At 33.9% G+C, this 16158-nt stretch overlaps 1 protein-coding gene and 2 long non-coding RNA genes across 3 annotated transcripts in view; 2 read left to right on the forward strand and 1 right to left on the reverse strand.

The window, feature by feature from the left end:
- Positions 1-16158, forward strand: part of LOC146723817 (uncharacterized) — a 135485-nt gene that overhangs the window by 40730 nt on the left and 78597 nt on the right. The window lies entirely within an intron of this gene.
- LOC146723823 (uncharacterized) lies at positions 5024-8048 on the reverse strand. Its single transcript, XM_085481015.1, has 7 exons — positions 8002-8048; positions 7537-7635; positions 7099-7272; positions 6482-6608; positions 6151-6349; positions 5282-6013; positions 5024-5192 (listed from the first exon to the last, which is right to left on the reverse strand). Exons 1-6 carry the CDS (start codon positions 8046-8048, stop codon positions 5505-5507), a joined length of 1155 nt encoding a protein of 384 aa, XP_085337141.1. The 3' UTR covers positions 5024-5192; positions 5282-5504.
- LOC114945795 (uncharacterized) lies at positions 12370-15729 on the forward strand. The gene is made up of 4 exons (XR_014924334.1): positions 12370-12572; positions 12785-12868; positions 14585-14943; positions 15044-15729. It is a non-coding gene; the product is annotated as an uncharacterized LOC114945795 (long non-coding RNA).

The following is a 16158-nucleotide window of genomic DNA, read 5'->3' on the forward strand; positions in this document are numbered from 1 at the left end:
TGTAATTTTTTATTTTTATATGATTTATATATGCAAACATAGCTAGCGCGGTCCGTTTTTATAAGTACTTTAATCGTGGAAAAGGATTTATTAATTAGTATAGTCAATAAAAAGTTATATAAAAAAAACTAAATATTCTCGCATTCGGTCGGTAAAAACATCATCCGGCATCCTCTTAATAATACTATTTATAAACAAATTTATGGAACCTTTATGGGATCGCCTCTATCTCCAATCATAGCAGATATTGTCATGCAAGATTTAGAAACTACGATACTTGATACAATTAATGCAAGATTTTACTATCGCTGTGTGGATGACATTTTAGTTTGCATGCCGGAGGATCAGGTCTCATATTTAGTTGAAAAATTTAATGATTATCACAATAGACTAAAATTTACAATAGAACGAGAGGACAACCGTTGCATAAGTTTTTTGGAACATTTCACTCAAAATTATAAATAACATAATTCACATTGATTGATTTCAGAAAAAAACATTTTCGGGTAGAACACTTTATATTATTCAAATCATCCTATGTATCATAAAAAAGTGTCATATATAATCTAGTCAGACCGATCAATACCTATTATCACATTTCTATTTTTCACAGTAAAAATTTAACATTAATTATAGAGATTTTATTAAGTAATAGTTATCCTCTCGATCTCATTTTCTTAGAAATTAATAGAAGACTGAAGTTTCTCATAGTTAATAGATTAAACACCGAAATGACTCATAATACGAATAACAATGACATAAATAATGACAACAATAAAAAATTTATAGCGATACCATACATTGAAAGAATCTCGGAATTAGTAGCATCAGAGTTAAAGAAATCTAATATAACAGTAAAATACAGAAGTTTGAAAAAATTAAATAGAGTCATAAAAACACAAAAAGACAGAGATAATTGTCAGCATAATTCGGGTGTCATATATAAAAATGCAATAATTGTGATGCTACATATGTAGGGCAAACTAAAAGACAATTAGGCACAAGAGTAAATGAACATAAAAATAATATCAGATTGGATTCTGCAAGACACTCGGTGATTTCTGATCATATTGTAAAGTTTACACATACTTTTAATTAGAACAACACAAAAATCTTGGATCACGAAAGGAATTATTATAAAAGGTTGATATCGGAAATGATATATACATTAAAGAAGAAAAAAAACAGTATCAACTTAAAAAAGGACACCGAGCGACTTGACGGTTCTTATTTTGATGTTTTAAAAAAAATGTCATCTTAGCATGGCGGTACTATATATACAGCGTTCTGACATTGTAATTTACAGATATTGAGTTTGCTTCTTATAAAGTATACATTGTTTATAATGTTTTTCAACAAGAAATATTTTAAAGAATTTTTATCGTCTCGACATAGATTAAGTGATCACTACTTATTTAAAAATCAAATATTCAATATTCAGGCTAACACATTAATTATTTTACAGCTTATTACATATCATTATTACATCATGGATTACAAAATTAGACGTTTATTTAAAAAGAACTACAGAAATTTGATGTTCGGGATTAGGCTCTTTAACGACTAATTCGAATGATCAGCCGTAATTGAAGCCAACAATTATAATGTGTTCAAAATTGAGAAGAAAATTAATAATTGTTTAAGTCTATAATTTCAGTCTAAAAATCGATATTTTCTTACACGAATATGAAAAAAAAAACCGCGGAAAAAAGGGCTCGTTCGATATAAACAAGTAGGCGATAAATCAGGATTATCCTAACAAGCTGTCAATAATAACAACATTGCTCAACCGAAAGCAACGATTTCCGCATTGATTATCGATGTAATAGACATGCGCCGTTCGATCACGTGGCTTCCGAAAGCCAATCGATCCCGCTATCGAGCGTTTCGCGCATGTCAGGTGCGTGCTTGTTTCGCGCAAATTACGGGGCGGCCAATAAAGACAGGCGCCCTCGCGTCACCTTCGAACATTTTTAAACAAACGAAATTAATTGGTGAAGCAAAAATTAGTGGGGCTTCAGTACCGCACCGATAAAAGAAGCGCCCACCAAAATTGCGGGGCTAGTCTCTCGAATCTTAGTACGTACAAACCGCTGTCAAACCGCTTAGAAATTACCGCAATTATTAACCGCACACACACTTTGAAATCGATCTCGGCTTATCTACTGGAACTTTTGTAAAATTACTGTATCGGCTAAACTGTGTTAAAGTAAACTCTGTGTTATTTTTTAAAGGGTGATCAATTCTTTTCGGCCTTCAAATACGCGCTCTCCTTCACACGTACGCGCAAACATAATGTGTTCTACTGCGTTTTTTCATATTATAAGTCTATATATTTTACATGTATGATAAGTTCTGTCTTTCCAAATTATTTAATTTATGGATATGTTAGCAAAGCGATATTTGTATTGATAAAGACTGTCGTACAGTTGAAACGTTTACTAATTATCATTTGTATTATTTTTATGACGTAGAATAAATTGTTAACACCTAATTAATTAGCTCATTAAGTTGGCCTTTTAATTTATAACTTATTTTAATTTTACACAAGCCAAATTTTATTTTGCATTATATATATTTACTTCTTTGTTTGCCGGAATAAATTCTTTTAATTGTTCCAAATAATGTCCATGAATCAAGCAGTAACAGACTTTTTTTTCAACATTGTCGGTAGTTTGCATAGAAGTTGATTTACTGTTTTAAATTTGGTATGTAACACATTTTTGTTTTTAAATGTATAATTAATTGTTGCGAATAAGTGTATTAAATTATAATTATTTTGATGGAACTTTTTATAGATGTACTTGAAAAGGGCTGCAATGACAGCCGAAACGTTGTTGTTGTATTTCAAATAATTATTTATAATAAATTATTGCCAGTCTGGTCGACTTTAAACATTGAGGAGTGGTTTTTTATTAATTATTACTGGCAACCTTAAGGATTATTATTTAGACTTTTTTTTCTTTGGTATTTCGTCTTGATTTTATTTCTCAAGAACTAATTTCCGCAACATAACTTTATTATATTTATACATATATAGTTAAATTTGGCGTAATACATAAGCTTTAAAATATATATAATTTAAAAATTTTCTCAAAATATAAAAAAATATTGAGTGGGAAAAGGGTAGTTTGAAAAATTGTATTATTTAAAAAAAATCCAAATACGCCATTGTAAAGTACATTTGAATCCAAACTTTAGTGTAACATTAAAATCTTTTATATTTCTATTCGTCTCGACAATATTCGCTTCGGAATGTAAAAACAGATTTTCTGACGATTGGTTGCACCCCTAAACCCATTTTTAGCACTATAACAAAAATGATTTCGTTATTAGACTTATTACCCTCTAAAATTGTGCTGAGTTTCAGATTTTTAAAATTTTCAACTTACCGAACGTTCCTTGTCAGCCAAATATAAACTTGTATCAATTTTGCAAATTATTATTTGATTTGATATATAGAATCACTTTTGTATTTTGAAGGATGCATAGTCAAAACGACCTGACATTGAAAGGATTAAAAGGACGAAAAATTTAGCCCGGGTCGAGACATTAAAATGACATCAATTTTTAATACAAGATCTAAATCGTTTTGACTATATAGATGATAACATCATACATAAAAATACATAGGTGACTTTGTGATAAATCGTTTTGACTATATAGATGATAACATCATACATAAAAATACATAGGTGACTTTGTGATAAATTTTTCAGATCAGATCTGCAAAATTAGAATTTGCAAAAGTAATACAAAATATATGGCTGAGTAGCTTTTCTAAATATTTAAAATAATAAAACTTTGTTTATATACTTTAATTTTTATTTATTTGGCGCAGTTTTTTGATGTCATAATTCTTTTGTAGAATATATATAATTTGTAGAATATATATAATTTGTAGAATTTATATAACTAAATTTTGTAGAACAATTTTTTGTGGGACAATTTTTTAGTAATTAAAAAATAACATTGTTTTTTTTTATATAATATTTTTACTTGGCTCTTTTTTACCTTTTTTAAAAAAAGTAAGTTTTTTTATAGAAGTAGTCTTACATTTATTTAAATACATTTTCTTGCAATACAATAGAAGCTGCTTTGCAGCATAAAAATATTTGTGTCGCATTATATCTATTTTGACCTATTTAAATTCAAAATTTTCATAATATCCGTTAAACTTTGATTTATGTAAATTCTACATTTATTTAAGTACATTTTCTTGCAATGCAATAGAAGTTGCTTTGCAGCATTAAAATATTTGTGTCGCATTATATCTATTTTGACCTATTTAAATTCAAAATTCTCATAATATCCGTTAAACTTCGATACCGCATGCAATATGTTAATTTAAATTGAATGAATAATCTATTTTATTTTGCATATTCTATTTTGATAAATACAAAAGTCAAGATTTTTAAGCTTATTAATATTTATAGTTTATTAGCATTTACACTTTACACATACACATTCATTAGTATTTATACCTTAAACATACACTATTTCAAAAATTTTATTAGTTAATTTGCATTATATTAATGAAAAATGTTATACATAGTGTTCAATAATTCGCGACCCACCTTTCATGGGCAGATAAAGCATGTTAAACTGAATAGAAACGTCCTGTATCATTTTGCAATATTTGCAATAATTATTGAGTTATTTATTAAAATATCTAAGTAAATAAGCGGAAAGAAGCATTATCTGATCGAGAGGCGGCGTCATGCAGCGAACAATGAGCAATATAGCGGCGCAGAAAAGTAAGATGATGTAAGAAATATATGCGTCCGGCGGAACTCGTCATATTGCGTACCATGCGTCTTACACAGCTGTTTATTGCGTGCGCATCCGAGCAGGCGCAACACAGGAGCGTAACAGGAGTGGGGCACTGTTCGAAGACCCTGCTCCAAAAAAGACCGGCGACTAACTGTCACTCTCTTTTGAGAAGCGCTATAATACGGTTGGGAAAATTATACGTGCGGGAGTCTTTTGGTCTGTACTTGGAGAATAAATTGATTTGCGAGTCTTTTCTTATACTTTAATTTCGAGTGTTCGAGTTATCTTTATTTCAAACATACCATCCTACCTGACAATTGTAAAAAGAAGAACGAGAAGACCATCTTTCACATTATCCTTTCAACTTCAGAAGTGGGATACTGCTCAGGCTTCACAGGAGAATCAGAAGCAGAGGTCATCTGGGACAAAGAAAATAATAAAAAAAAAAAAGTTGTTAAAACACAGGTAACGGCTTTTTTAAAATTTAACGGTAAAAGGTTCTACCTGCATGGTGAAAACTCGAGCTCGCGGTAAAATGGAACGAGCACAATTGGAAAATCTCTCTCACGAGGAGCTGAGATTAGAGGCAGCGAAGTATCGGTTGCCAATCTCGGGAAATCGGAACTCGCTCATCGACGTGATCATGACACATCTGGAGACTCATGGGCCGGTCGAGGAGATGATGCAGCTGGCCTCTCCGAGACCGACGACGTCGGGTGCGGTTCCGAAGATCACGAAGGCCTCGCAGCAACGGAGAGACTCCCAGGAATCGGCGGACGTCTTAAAACAGATGCTGGTGGCAATGCAGAAGCAGCACGAGCAAATGGGAGCAGCGATGCAGCTGCAACACGAAACGTTAGGGCAAATACTCCATTTGCTAACCGACCAGAGGGAGGCGAGATCAGCGCAAACACAGGTAGGCACGGCGAGGGAGGTTGAGCGAGATACTTCACCTCGGGTGTCCCCGTCGGAGGAAGCAGGACGGCGCTCGACGGAGTCGTGGTCGTCAGGATCGGCGGTGCAGGCGTTGGCCCATCAAATCCCGGAGTTCGGTGGCACGGAGGACGACAACGTCCACTCCTGGGTCCGGAGAGTGGACAAAGTTGCTCAGGTCCACGGAGCGACAGACGGAGCGACATTGCTGGCCGCATCGAGCAAGCTGACCAAGTCGGCCAGGAGATGGTTTGACGTCCAGGGGGATCTGGCCGTTGAATCCTGGGTCGGCCTGAGGTCGGAGTTGCTAAAAATATTTGATAGGAAAATTCCGTTTTATAGGGCAATGCAGAAAATTGAAGGCAAGGAAGTGGACTTCCAATAAGGAATCCTTCGATGATTACGCCATCGATAAGCTGGCGCTGATGCACCAAGTCGACCTACCTGATCGGGACAGGATCCAGTTGCTGGTGAGCGGAATAATGCCGACATCACTCAGAGCGACGGCACTGGCAGTATCCGACGACACTCTGGAAGGCTTCTTGGCGCGGATGCGGACGATTACCCAGGGCACCTCGGACTGGGAAAGGAAGCCGTCGTCCCAAGGGCAGCCGCAGAAGCCGAAGGATGGAGCCTGCCGGAACTGCGGAAAGAAAGGTCATACTTACAAAGAGTGCAGAAATGAGGTATCGTGCTTTTATTGTAAAGAGAAAGGGCATAGGCGATTTGACTGCCCGATCTTGAAAAAGAAAGAGTCCAAGACTCCCGGGCGCACACCGAATTCCTCTGGAATAGCGGCGGCGAGCGTGTCAGCGGATATACAGGCGTCCAATAGCGTCGCGGTAGTACAGGCGGAGCGTACTTTGTTGTCCGTCACCGATCCGTTTGTTAAGATCAACTTCCTAGAAGACAGAGAATGTAATTTGACAGCGTTAATTGATACGGGTAGTCCGGTGTCATTTATAAAAAATAGTATTTTCGAAAAATTTATACAACCGGGAAATAAGTTAATAAAAATTAAGAGTCCGCTGAGAAACTTAACCAACGAGCCATTAAATATATTAGGAATTTACAAAAGTCGCATAGGAATACAATGTCTAAAGAATAAAATAATTTCAGTGAATTTATATGTTCTCGATTCGAACACGTTTCAAGGAGACCTAATATTAGGGCGCGAGTTCATTATCGAAGAAAAACTCACTTTTGTATATGAGCCAGGCGCGAAGGGTGACCGAGATAAGGCGAATCTGTTTTCGTATTTACCGCTGTGTATTGATAGCGACGAAAATAATCTGGAAAACATAATTAAACAACATAATATAGACTTTGACATAGAAGCAAAAGATCGGTTAAGTAAACTTGTTTGTCGAATAAGAGACAAAAATATTATACCTGTCGAGGACGAAAACACCGTCCAAGTGCAATTGAAAGACCCGTCGATTTATGCTTTTGCGCCGAGGCGTTTTGCAAACGCGGAGCGAGCGGAACTCAGAAAGATCACCGACGATCTGCTGGAACGGGGAATAATCCAGCCCAGCGTTTCCCCGTACTGCGCTCGAGTAGTTCCTATAAGGAAAAAGAACGGGCAATTACGGTTATGCGTGGATTTGAGACCTTTAAATAGTCGCGTAATAAAACAGAAATATCCGTTCCCAATAATAGAAGATTGTCTCGCGAAACTAGGTAATAAAAAAGTATTTACTTTGTTAGATCTTAAAGACAGCTTTTACCAGATTAGAGTTCATAAGGATTCAACAAAGTACTTTTCTTTCGCCACGCCAGATGGGCAATTTGAATATACGCGTTTACCTTTAGGTTATTCGGAATCACCCGCGGAATTCCAGAAAAGGTTGATACGGATCCTTAACCCGTTGATTCGTGCAGACAAGATCCTGGTTTACATCGATGATGTTCTGATTCCTTCTGAATCTGTTGAGGAAAATCTGGAAATTTTAGAGAAAGTATTATTAATTCTGAAAAGTTACGATTTTCAACTGAATTATGCAAAATGTAAATTTTTAAGGTCAGAGATAGAATTCCTAGGATACAGAATTTCAGGGACGGGAATTACTCTTAGCCCGCGGCACACGGAGGCTATAAAAAATTACAATCCTCCGAAGGACAGACTTCAATTACAAAGATTTTTAGGCCTTACAAATTATTTTAGAAAATTCATCAGGGATTATTCGATTAAAATTAGACCATTACAAAATTTGATGAGGAAAAACGTGCCGTATCTTTTCGATAATTCGTGCGTAGAGGCGTTTAAGTTATTAAAGAATGAACTGACCTCACCTCTGGTGTTGAGTCTGTATAATCCCTCCGCAGAGACTCAGCTTCATACAGATGCGTGCAGTCTAGGGTACGGGGCGATTCTGTTGCAGCGGCAGCAGGAGGGGAAATGGTCCCCAGTAGCGTACTTTAGTTCAGGCACGAATGCGGCTGAAAAAAATTACCATAGTTATGAATTAGAAATGTTAGCAATAGTGCGTGCAATAGAAAGATTCCACGTGTATTTGTACGGGATAGATTTTGCAGTCATTACAGACTGTAATGCAATCGTGTACGCTATCAATAAGGCAAATCTAAATCCTCGAATAGCCAGATGGACTTTGGCTCTGCAAAACTATACCTTTAGTATAATGCACCGCCCAGGGAGTCGCATGGCTCACGTTGATGCCCTCAGCAGATGCGTGGCCCATGTGGACGAGCTCCCGTTGGAAAGGCGCTTAGAATTTTTACAGCTGACAGACCCTAGAATATTAGAAATTAGTCAGAGCTTAGAGCTAGAGGATAGTGAAAAATTTGCCTTAAGTGACGGCTTAGTTTACAGAAAAATAGATGACAGATTAAAATTTGTGGTACCCGAGTCAATGGTGACGAACATGTTGCGAGTCCACCACGACGAATTGGCTCATTGCGGTGCTGAGAAAACGTTCCGAAGCATTAGTCAAAATTTTTGGTTTCCGACCATGAGAAAACGAATATATGAATACGTGAATAACTGTCTCACCTGCATTATGTCGAATAGCTCTCCGAATCGTTTGGAGGGGGAAACACAGCTGTACCCTTTACCCACGTTGCCACTTGATGTACTGCATGGTGACCACTTTGGTCCGCTTCAAGAAACTGCGGATAATTTCAAACACATTTTAGTTGTGATAGATGCATTTTCGCGATTTACATGGTTATTCCCTACAAAATCTACAGGGACTAAAGAAGCACTACATTGCATCGACAACATTATATCTGTGTTTGGAAATCCACTAGAAATAGTTTCGGATAGAGGCACAGCGTTTACGTCAAAAGAATTCTTAGAAGTCATGAAAGAGAAAAACATCAAGCATAGAAAGGTTGCGGTGGCGGCCCCGTGGGCAAACGGTATGGTTGAGAGGGTGAATCGTTTCATCAAATCGTCCCTCACTAAATTAATAGAGACACCGAGTGGATGGAAAGAGCGTCTAAATGATATGCAATACGTGCTCAATAATACATACCATTCCGCAATCAAGGTTACACCGGCAAAGATCATGTTTGGCTTCGATCAACGTAGCCACGGCGATAGCTCCCTAGCCAGGTTTACGCAAGCTCTTGTAGATATCGATGCGAACCTTGAAAAAGAAAGGGATATTAGCAGGGAAAATGCGTTGCGAGCGACTGAGGTAGTAAGGGATTACAATAAAATGTACCGAGACAAGCACTGTAAGAAACCAACGATATATAAAATTGGAGATCGTATTCTAATTAGGGACGACCGAAATAAAGTTGGAATTAATTCAAAGTTGAAACCTAATTACAAAGGACCTTACCAGGTTGCGAAGGTCCTCGGGAACCATAGATACGTGATCCAAGATATTCCAGGTTTTAACATTAAGCAAAAACCCTTAGATACAATACTGTCTGTCGATCGAATAAAACCGTGGATCAAGGCGCCGAAGAAACCTGAAAATTAATTCATAGTTGTAAATAGAATATGTGTATTAGATTTAAGTCGTAGTTAGAATAGTAAACGAACAAAAAAAAAAAAAAAGGGGAAAAGAATGTATCACGATAACCTCAACGCGATATATGTATAAAGTGCTAGCGGCGGATTAGTAATGATCATAGTTATCTAACGACTTACCGATTTGTACGTAATGTAGTTAACTTCGAGACGAAGTTCAAATCAGGCTGGCCGAGTTGTAAGAAATATATGCGTCCGGCGGAACTCGTCATATTGCGTACCATGCGTCTTACACAGCTGTTTATTGCGTGCGCATCCGAGCAGGCGCAACACAGGAGCGTAACAGGAGTGGGGCACTGTTCGAAGACCCTGCTCCAAAAAAGACCGGCGACTAACTGTCACTCTCTTTTGAGAAGCGCTATAATACGGTTGGGAAAATTATACGTGCGGGAGTCTTTTGGTCTGTACTTGGAGAATAAATTGATTTGCGAGTCTTTTCTTATATTTTAATTTCGAGTGTTCGAGTTATCTTTATTTCAAACATACCATCCTACCTGACAATTGTAAAAAGAAGAACGAGAAGACCATCTTTCACATTATCCTTTCAATGATACGTTTGAGACTCAGCAACATATAACAAATAAGCCGTCCGGCATGCCCACCGAGTCCGACCTACCGCTTTCTATCTGTTTATTTGCTTACAAAGGGAGGTCGCGGTTGACTCTTCACCGATTTTGATCTCCTTTGGTGTGGTGAATCTATATCGAAAAAAAATTGAGTGTTCGAGCTTTTCGTCCAATGCGCCTTCTAAAAAAAAAAAAATTGTTTTTCCTTGCATTTGGAGAAATTACCAGGTTTGTTATCAGGCTTAAAGAAAGATACGCTTTTGATCGGTGCCGCTAGTCCAGTGGCAGAACACAAAAATAGTAATCCCGGGTTCAGGACTTTGAGCTGTCATAATTTTTTTAATTTTTTTAATTTTTTATATTTTTTTATTATTGTATATACTTATATTTATATAATATGTATTATTTATTGTAATAAATAAATATTCGGCATACTAATAATGTTAGAATATACATTCTATTCTAACATTATTAGTATGCCAAATATTTATTTATCATAATAAATAATACATGTTATAAAATAATAAAAAAATATTAAAAAAATAAAAAAACATTATGGCAGCCCAAAGTTCTAAACGCGGGATCCCGGAATTACTATTTTTGCGCTCTACCACTGGACTAGCGGCACAGATCGAAAGTGTATCTTTCTTTAAGCCTAAAAACGAACCTGGCAATTTTTTCAAATCCGAGGAAAAAAAATTCTTTTTAGAAGGCGCATTGGACGAAAACCTCGAACATGGATCAACTTTTTTTTTATGTAGATTCAACACACCAAAGGAGATCAAAATCGGTGAATAGTCAATCTCGAACTCCCCTTGTAAGTTCATTATATAAATTAATCTCGAACTTACATATGGAGAAATAAGCGAGAAAAATATAGATCCGAAAAGTCGCTGAAGCGGGAAACGAACCCGCATCTTTTCAACGCAACTTTTCAAAAGTGAAAGATGAAAAGTGAAGGGTTCGTTTCCCTCTTCAGCGACTTTTTGGACCTATATTTTTCTCGCTTATTTCTCCATATGTAAGTTCGAGATTAATTTATATATGGAACTTAGTAATCTCAAACCAAGAGATATAGTTCCGAGGAATTAATTTTTCGCGCTTGAGCTCTATTGGCCAATTTAAAATATTATAAATACAACTAGTGATAGATAAAAAGGCAACTTATCGAGCAATTATTAGAGTTGTTTTGTCAAATAAAATTTATTCCATGTATAAACTAGGCAGAGTTTGAAATGAGGTGTCTTTTTATATTGTTGGTCTTATCTTGTGTCATCTTCAATAACTTTTTCAAAAAAACGTGGTTAAAATTGTCAAAAAGGACGATGTCAAGTAAGCATATTGCTAATTGTTAAGGATATATATTTTAATTTTTGACATACGTTAATCGTCAATTTTTTATTAATCGCAGCGCCTACGGAACGTATTAATTTCTCGCATATTAACGATGAAACTTTTCGAGATTTGATTAAAATTAAAGATCATATCGAAGCGAACATTTGTTGGATATGACGGATTGAAACACGCTTTAATTGCTTATAAATTCTCGACTCTTATTGAAAAACTAACATTAATTTTCGATATTATGTGGAATTTTTGTATGATTTTGTATTTTTTAATAATTACTGTAATATAATACTGAGGAAGACCGCGTGTGGTTGAAACGTTTATTTTATAATGATTGTAATTTTTATTTAAGTTTGAGTATAGAATGTTTGTAGCTTTTACATAATGTTTTATGTTTAGTTTATACATGGAATAAATTTTATTTGACAGAACAACTCTAATAATTGCTCGATAAGTTGGCCTTTTTATTTATCACTAGTTGTATTTACAATATACGAGCAAAACTTTGTATCAATTGATTTTAAATTATCATATTTATATTATTATTAATTTAATAAATTTGTGTGCCCCATTAACCGTGCTGGCTCTCATTGCCTTTATATTTTTTATTACATTTTTATTTGATCCCGAAAGATATTTTACTTTTAATTTTTTTTCATAAAGTCTTAAGATACATATATTTGCATATAAATTACATGGATCGTCAAGTACAAAGTTCTATCTTTCACTAGTTATAAAAGACAGAACAATAAGCTAATCAGACAGAATAGTGTTGAATGTTTGACTTTTTAGATATTAGTTGTAGCTAACAATAAGTTTTTTTTATATTAAATCCTTTTCTTTCTCGAGGTACAAACTGAACATAATCATATCAATTGCTCACAGAATTGAGTAGAAGTACACAATGAACGTGTCGAAAATATTTCATTATTATTGGACGGAAATAGCAGGTAAGTAACATGATGTCAATGACAGATGTATTGGTATATAATCCTATTAGAATATAAAAAAAATGTTTTATAGAAAAGTTCGTTACGTGGAAAAGTTTATTTTATTTAATATGAAAAATACAAAAAAAGTTTTTATATCCCATTTATAAAATTTCTTATTTAATATAGTCGTCTTACGCTTCTATCAATTTTCCCAAATTTTTGTTCTAAAGTGCGACATGTCTTCGTGATCTATAATCGTATACGCTACTTCGATGAGTGCCCGAAGGGAAACAACTTTGAGATGTCTAGACTAGGTGTGTCTTTCGATTACACTCCACACGTAGTAGTCGAGAGGGTTAAGATCGGGATTATTACAAGGCTAGAAATCCTCCTTCGACCAAAACATATCCACGTTAGAGAGCTAATTTTGAATTAAATGACTGATGTGAGCGAGAGCGCCGTCTTATTGAAAATGTGCAGTTTTCCAGGGTCACAACCTCCATCCAAAGCTTCATCAGCTATCCTCAGAAATCTTCAAAATATTTCCTTTGTAACCGGTTTTCTCTTGTGAAAGAAATTCGGCGACATAACGTCGCCCTCACTTGAGACGACGCTTAAGACGTAGATACTAGTAAAAAAAAATTTTGCTTTTTACGACGATGTTCTCGGTGTTAGCAAGCCAATCGTCCTTCTTGGTCGACGTTTTTCGAGCGCGCGGTCTTTCTACAAGAAATTGCCATTCTTTTATTATATTTTTAAGGAGAGATGTCAAAATAAACTATTTTTGACCTAAAAGCAGAACCTACATAAATCAACAACTGAAAACTTTTTGGAATTTTTTAGAAACAAAAAAAAACAATTATTTGTTCACCAGGTCCGGGGAAAGTTGTGAAAATCAAAATTTATTATCGATTATTGGAAGTCATATAAAGATTTTAAACTTTATAGCCATGATGTCTATTCAAAATAAAATCAATTATACACTTATATATGGAAAAATAAGTAGTAATGTGGAGAATTTAATGTTTTGATTTACATAATTTACTTTACACTTACAGGATGTGCTTAAAGTTTGGAAATTATTGAATATTTTATAAACTGCATTTATAAAATACATTTAAAAAAAAATTTCAAACAAAAGTTGTAGCGCTTAAAGTATTTAAAGTATTTATTTTATAGAATCTCAAAAATAGTTTACAATGGTTGATTTAAATTCTGCTTCTGGGTCAAAAATGCCTTATTTTTAAATCTTCCTTTGATTTTATGAATTTGATTGTTTTGAGATTATAAAAGTCTTATCAACGTATCCAACCTATCTTAGCGTTAATTAGCACCTACCCTTGAATTATAATATATAAAAGTTTCAACCCTTCGGGTCACCGATTTTATTGAACTATTGTAGAAATATAGTATTCATATAAAAGTAATACATATTATTTGAAGACAATGCGTCTCTCAAGCGTTGATGAGAAATCGCGGTGTGAAGTTTAGTACATTCCTTAGTTTTTTCGACTCACAGCGGACTTAGCAACGAACTACAAGTATAAAGGTTGCCAGTTCGCGTCCCACTTTTTCTATAAATTCTTTTTCTTTTTTTTCAATATTTTCTATATTATTATACATTATATAGAATAAATTTATTATTATTACTTTAAAAATATTTATTATAATTTGAATTGTATTGTGCATAAACCATGTAAGCGCATAATATTATTTAATATTTAAGCAATATTCTAGTAGTTTTAGAATATTTAATATATATTCTTAAAATATTTAATATTTTAAAAATACGCCTAGAATATTAAATAATATCATGCGCTTATAGGGAAATTTTTTTCTAATAAAACATTGGCGATTTTAAAAATAATATTTTAGGCAATATATGTCGGCGGTGGAATATTCATGATATAAAATCATAAGTTTTAAATATATAATATATTTATTGCTTTTAATATATTATATTTATTGCTATAAATGGGAATTTTAATAAAATAACTATAATAATCCTTCATCTTGCTATGTAATTTTAGATTTGATTCTTCCAAGCATTCGGTGGTCTCTGAACATATTGTAGATAAAAAACATGCTTTTGATTGGGATAACGTTAAAATACTTGATATCGAATCTTACTATTATAAAAGACTTATCTCGGAGATGATACACATAAAGGAACAAAAGCATGGTATAAATAATAATACAAACACCGAATTGCTCAACAACGCTTATTTTGACATTCTAGAAGAAATAGCGAATTTTTAGACTTATTAAAATGTTTATGTTTTGCGACTTGACACCTATTTATTCAACTTTTTAAATGACTTGACATCAGTCAAGTACTAAGTTCAACAACAATTAGAGGCATTGTCATCTCAATTTATTCGGAACAATTGTAAGCAACAAGTAACTAATTTTTAATTTTTAATTTTTAATTTTTACATATACATAAGTAGATTTCTATTTTATAATATAAAATTTCTTTTTAAATTCAGTTTATAATATCAAATATTAAATAACTTGGAGAGGATGGACATGATCATTGCCAGACTGATAGTCTTTCGCCGACTAACGATGAGTGATTGGTTTGGAGTAATGTTTAAGTGCCACTCTGAGGTTTGAATAATAATTTTAAAATATTTATTGATTAGCCGGATAAATTATTTTAATTCGATTTTTGCTTCTAATTGGGACTTCTCGTGTTGAACTATTTTTAATAATTTCAATATATTGTTAACGTATTTCGCCTTTTAATTTTGACATAATTATCTAATTTTTATTTTATTTTGACTTTGTATTGCGACTTTTTATTAGAATTTTTATTTATTTTTTTATTTATTATTATTGTTTCATTGCGCACTGAAAAAGACTAAGTATAGTTCGAAACGTTTGTAATTGGTTTTTTTTTAAATTAAAATTTTTTCCAAGTTTTATAATACTTTTTTATTGCTTGTTTCACATGGCCTCGTAATATTTAATAAGTTATCATTGTGTTTGTTTACATACGAGCTTGAGCATTGTTACAGATTAGGTGATTTTGTATTATTTTTACATAATTGCTAATTTAAATAATTATTGATGTATTTATTATTTTACATAATTACTAACCTTGTTACTTATTAAACGATTGATATTGAGAAATACTTAAAAATTTTATTAAATAAATTATTATCAAACTTTATTATAATATCCTTTTATTATCAGTTAATAATATTCATTATTACGGTAGTAAGTACTAACTAATTATACATTTTAATTATTAAAATACTTCCCAATCTCCGTATTCCATCTGTTATCCTGTCCTCGCGAGTTCTTCCCCTACTCCTGACCACGCGTGTTCTACCGCTCGGCCCCGCTTGTTCAGGTTTCCTCCACTATGCGTACTCGTGAACGCGCGTAAACGCGCAGAATTTGAAGCCCAGGACGTGACAATATACTACATCTGGAAACTCACCATTTCTTAGAGTGCAAATATTATGGAGAACGCAACAAGCTAATATAATTTGTATTTTTTTTTATATCAGTCAGGAGTAAGCAATCTAACAAAATACGGAACCCTTAATAATCCAAACGCTCGCTCTATGGTCATCCTGGTTGATAACAAACAAAA

The sequence above is a fragment of the Nylanderia fulva genome, unplaced genomic scaffold (assembly GCF_048542155.1).
Source record: "Nylanderia fulva isolate GAGA-0341 unplaced genomic scaffold, ASM4854215v1 Scaffold166, whole genome shotgun sequence".
Lineage (NCBI taxonomy): Eukaryota > Metazoa > Arthropoda > Insecta > Hymenoptera > Formicidae > Nylanderia > Nylanderia fulva.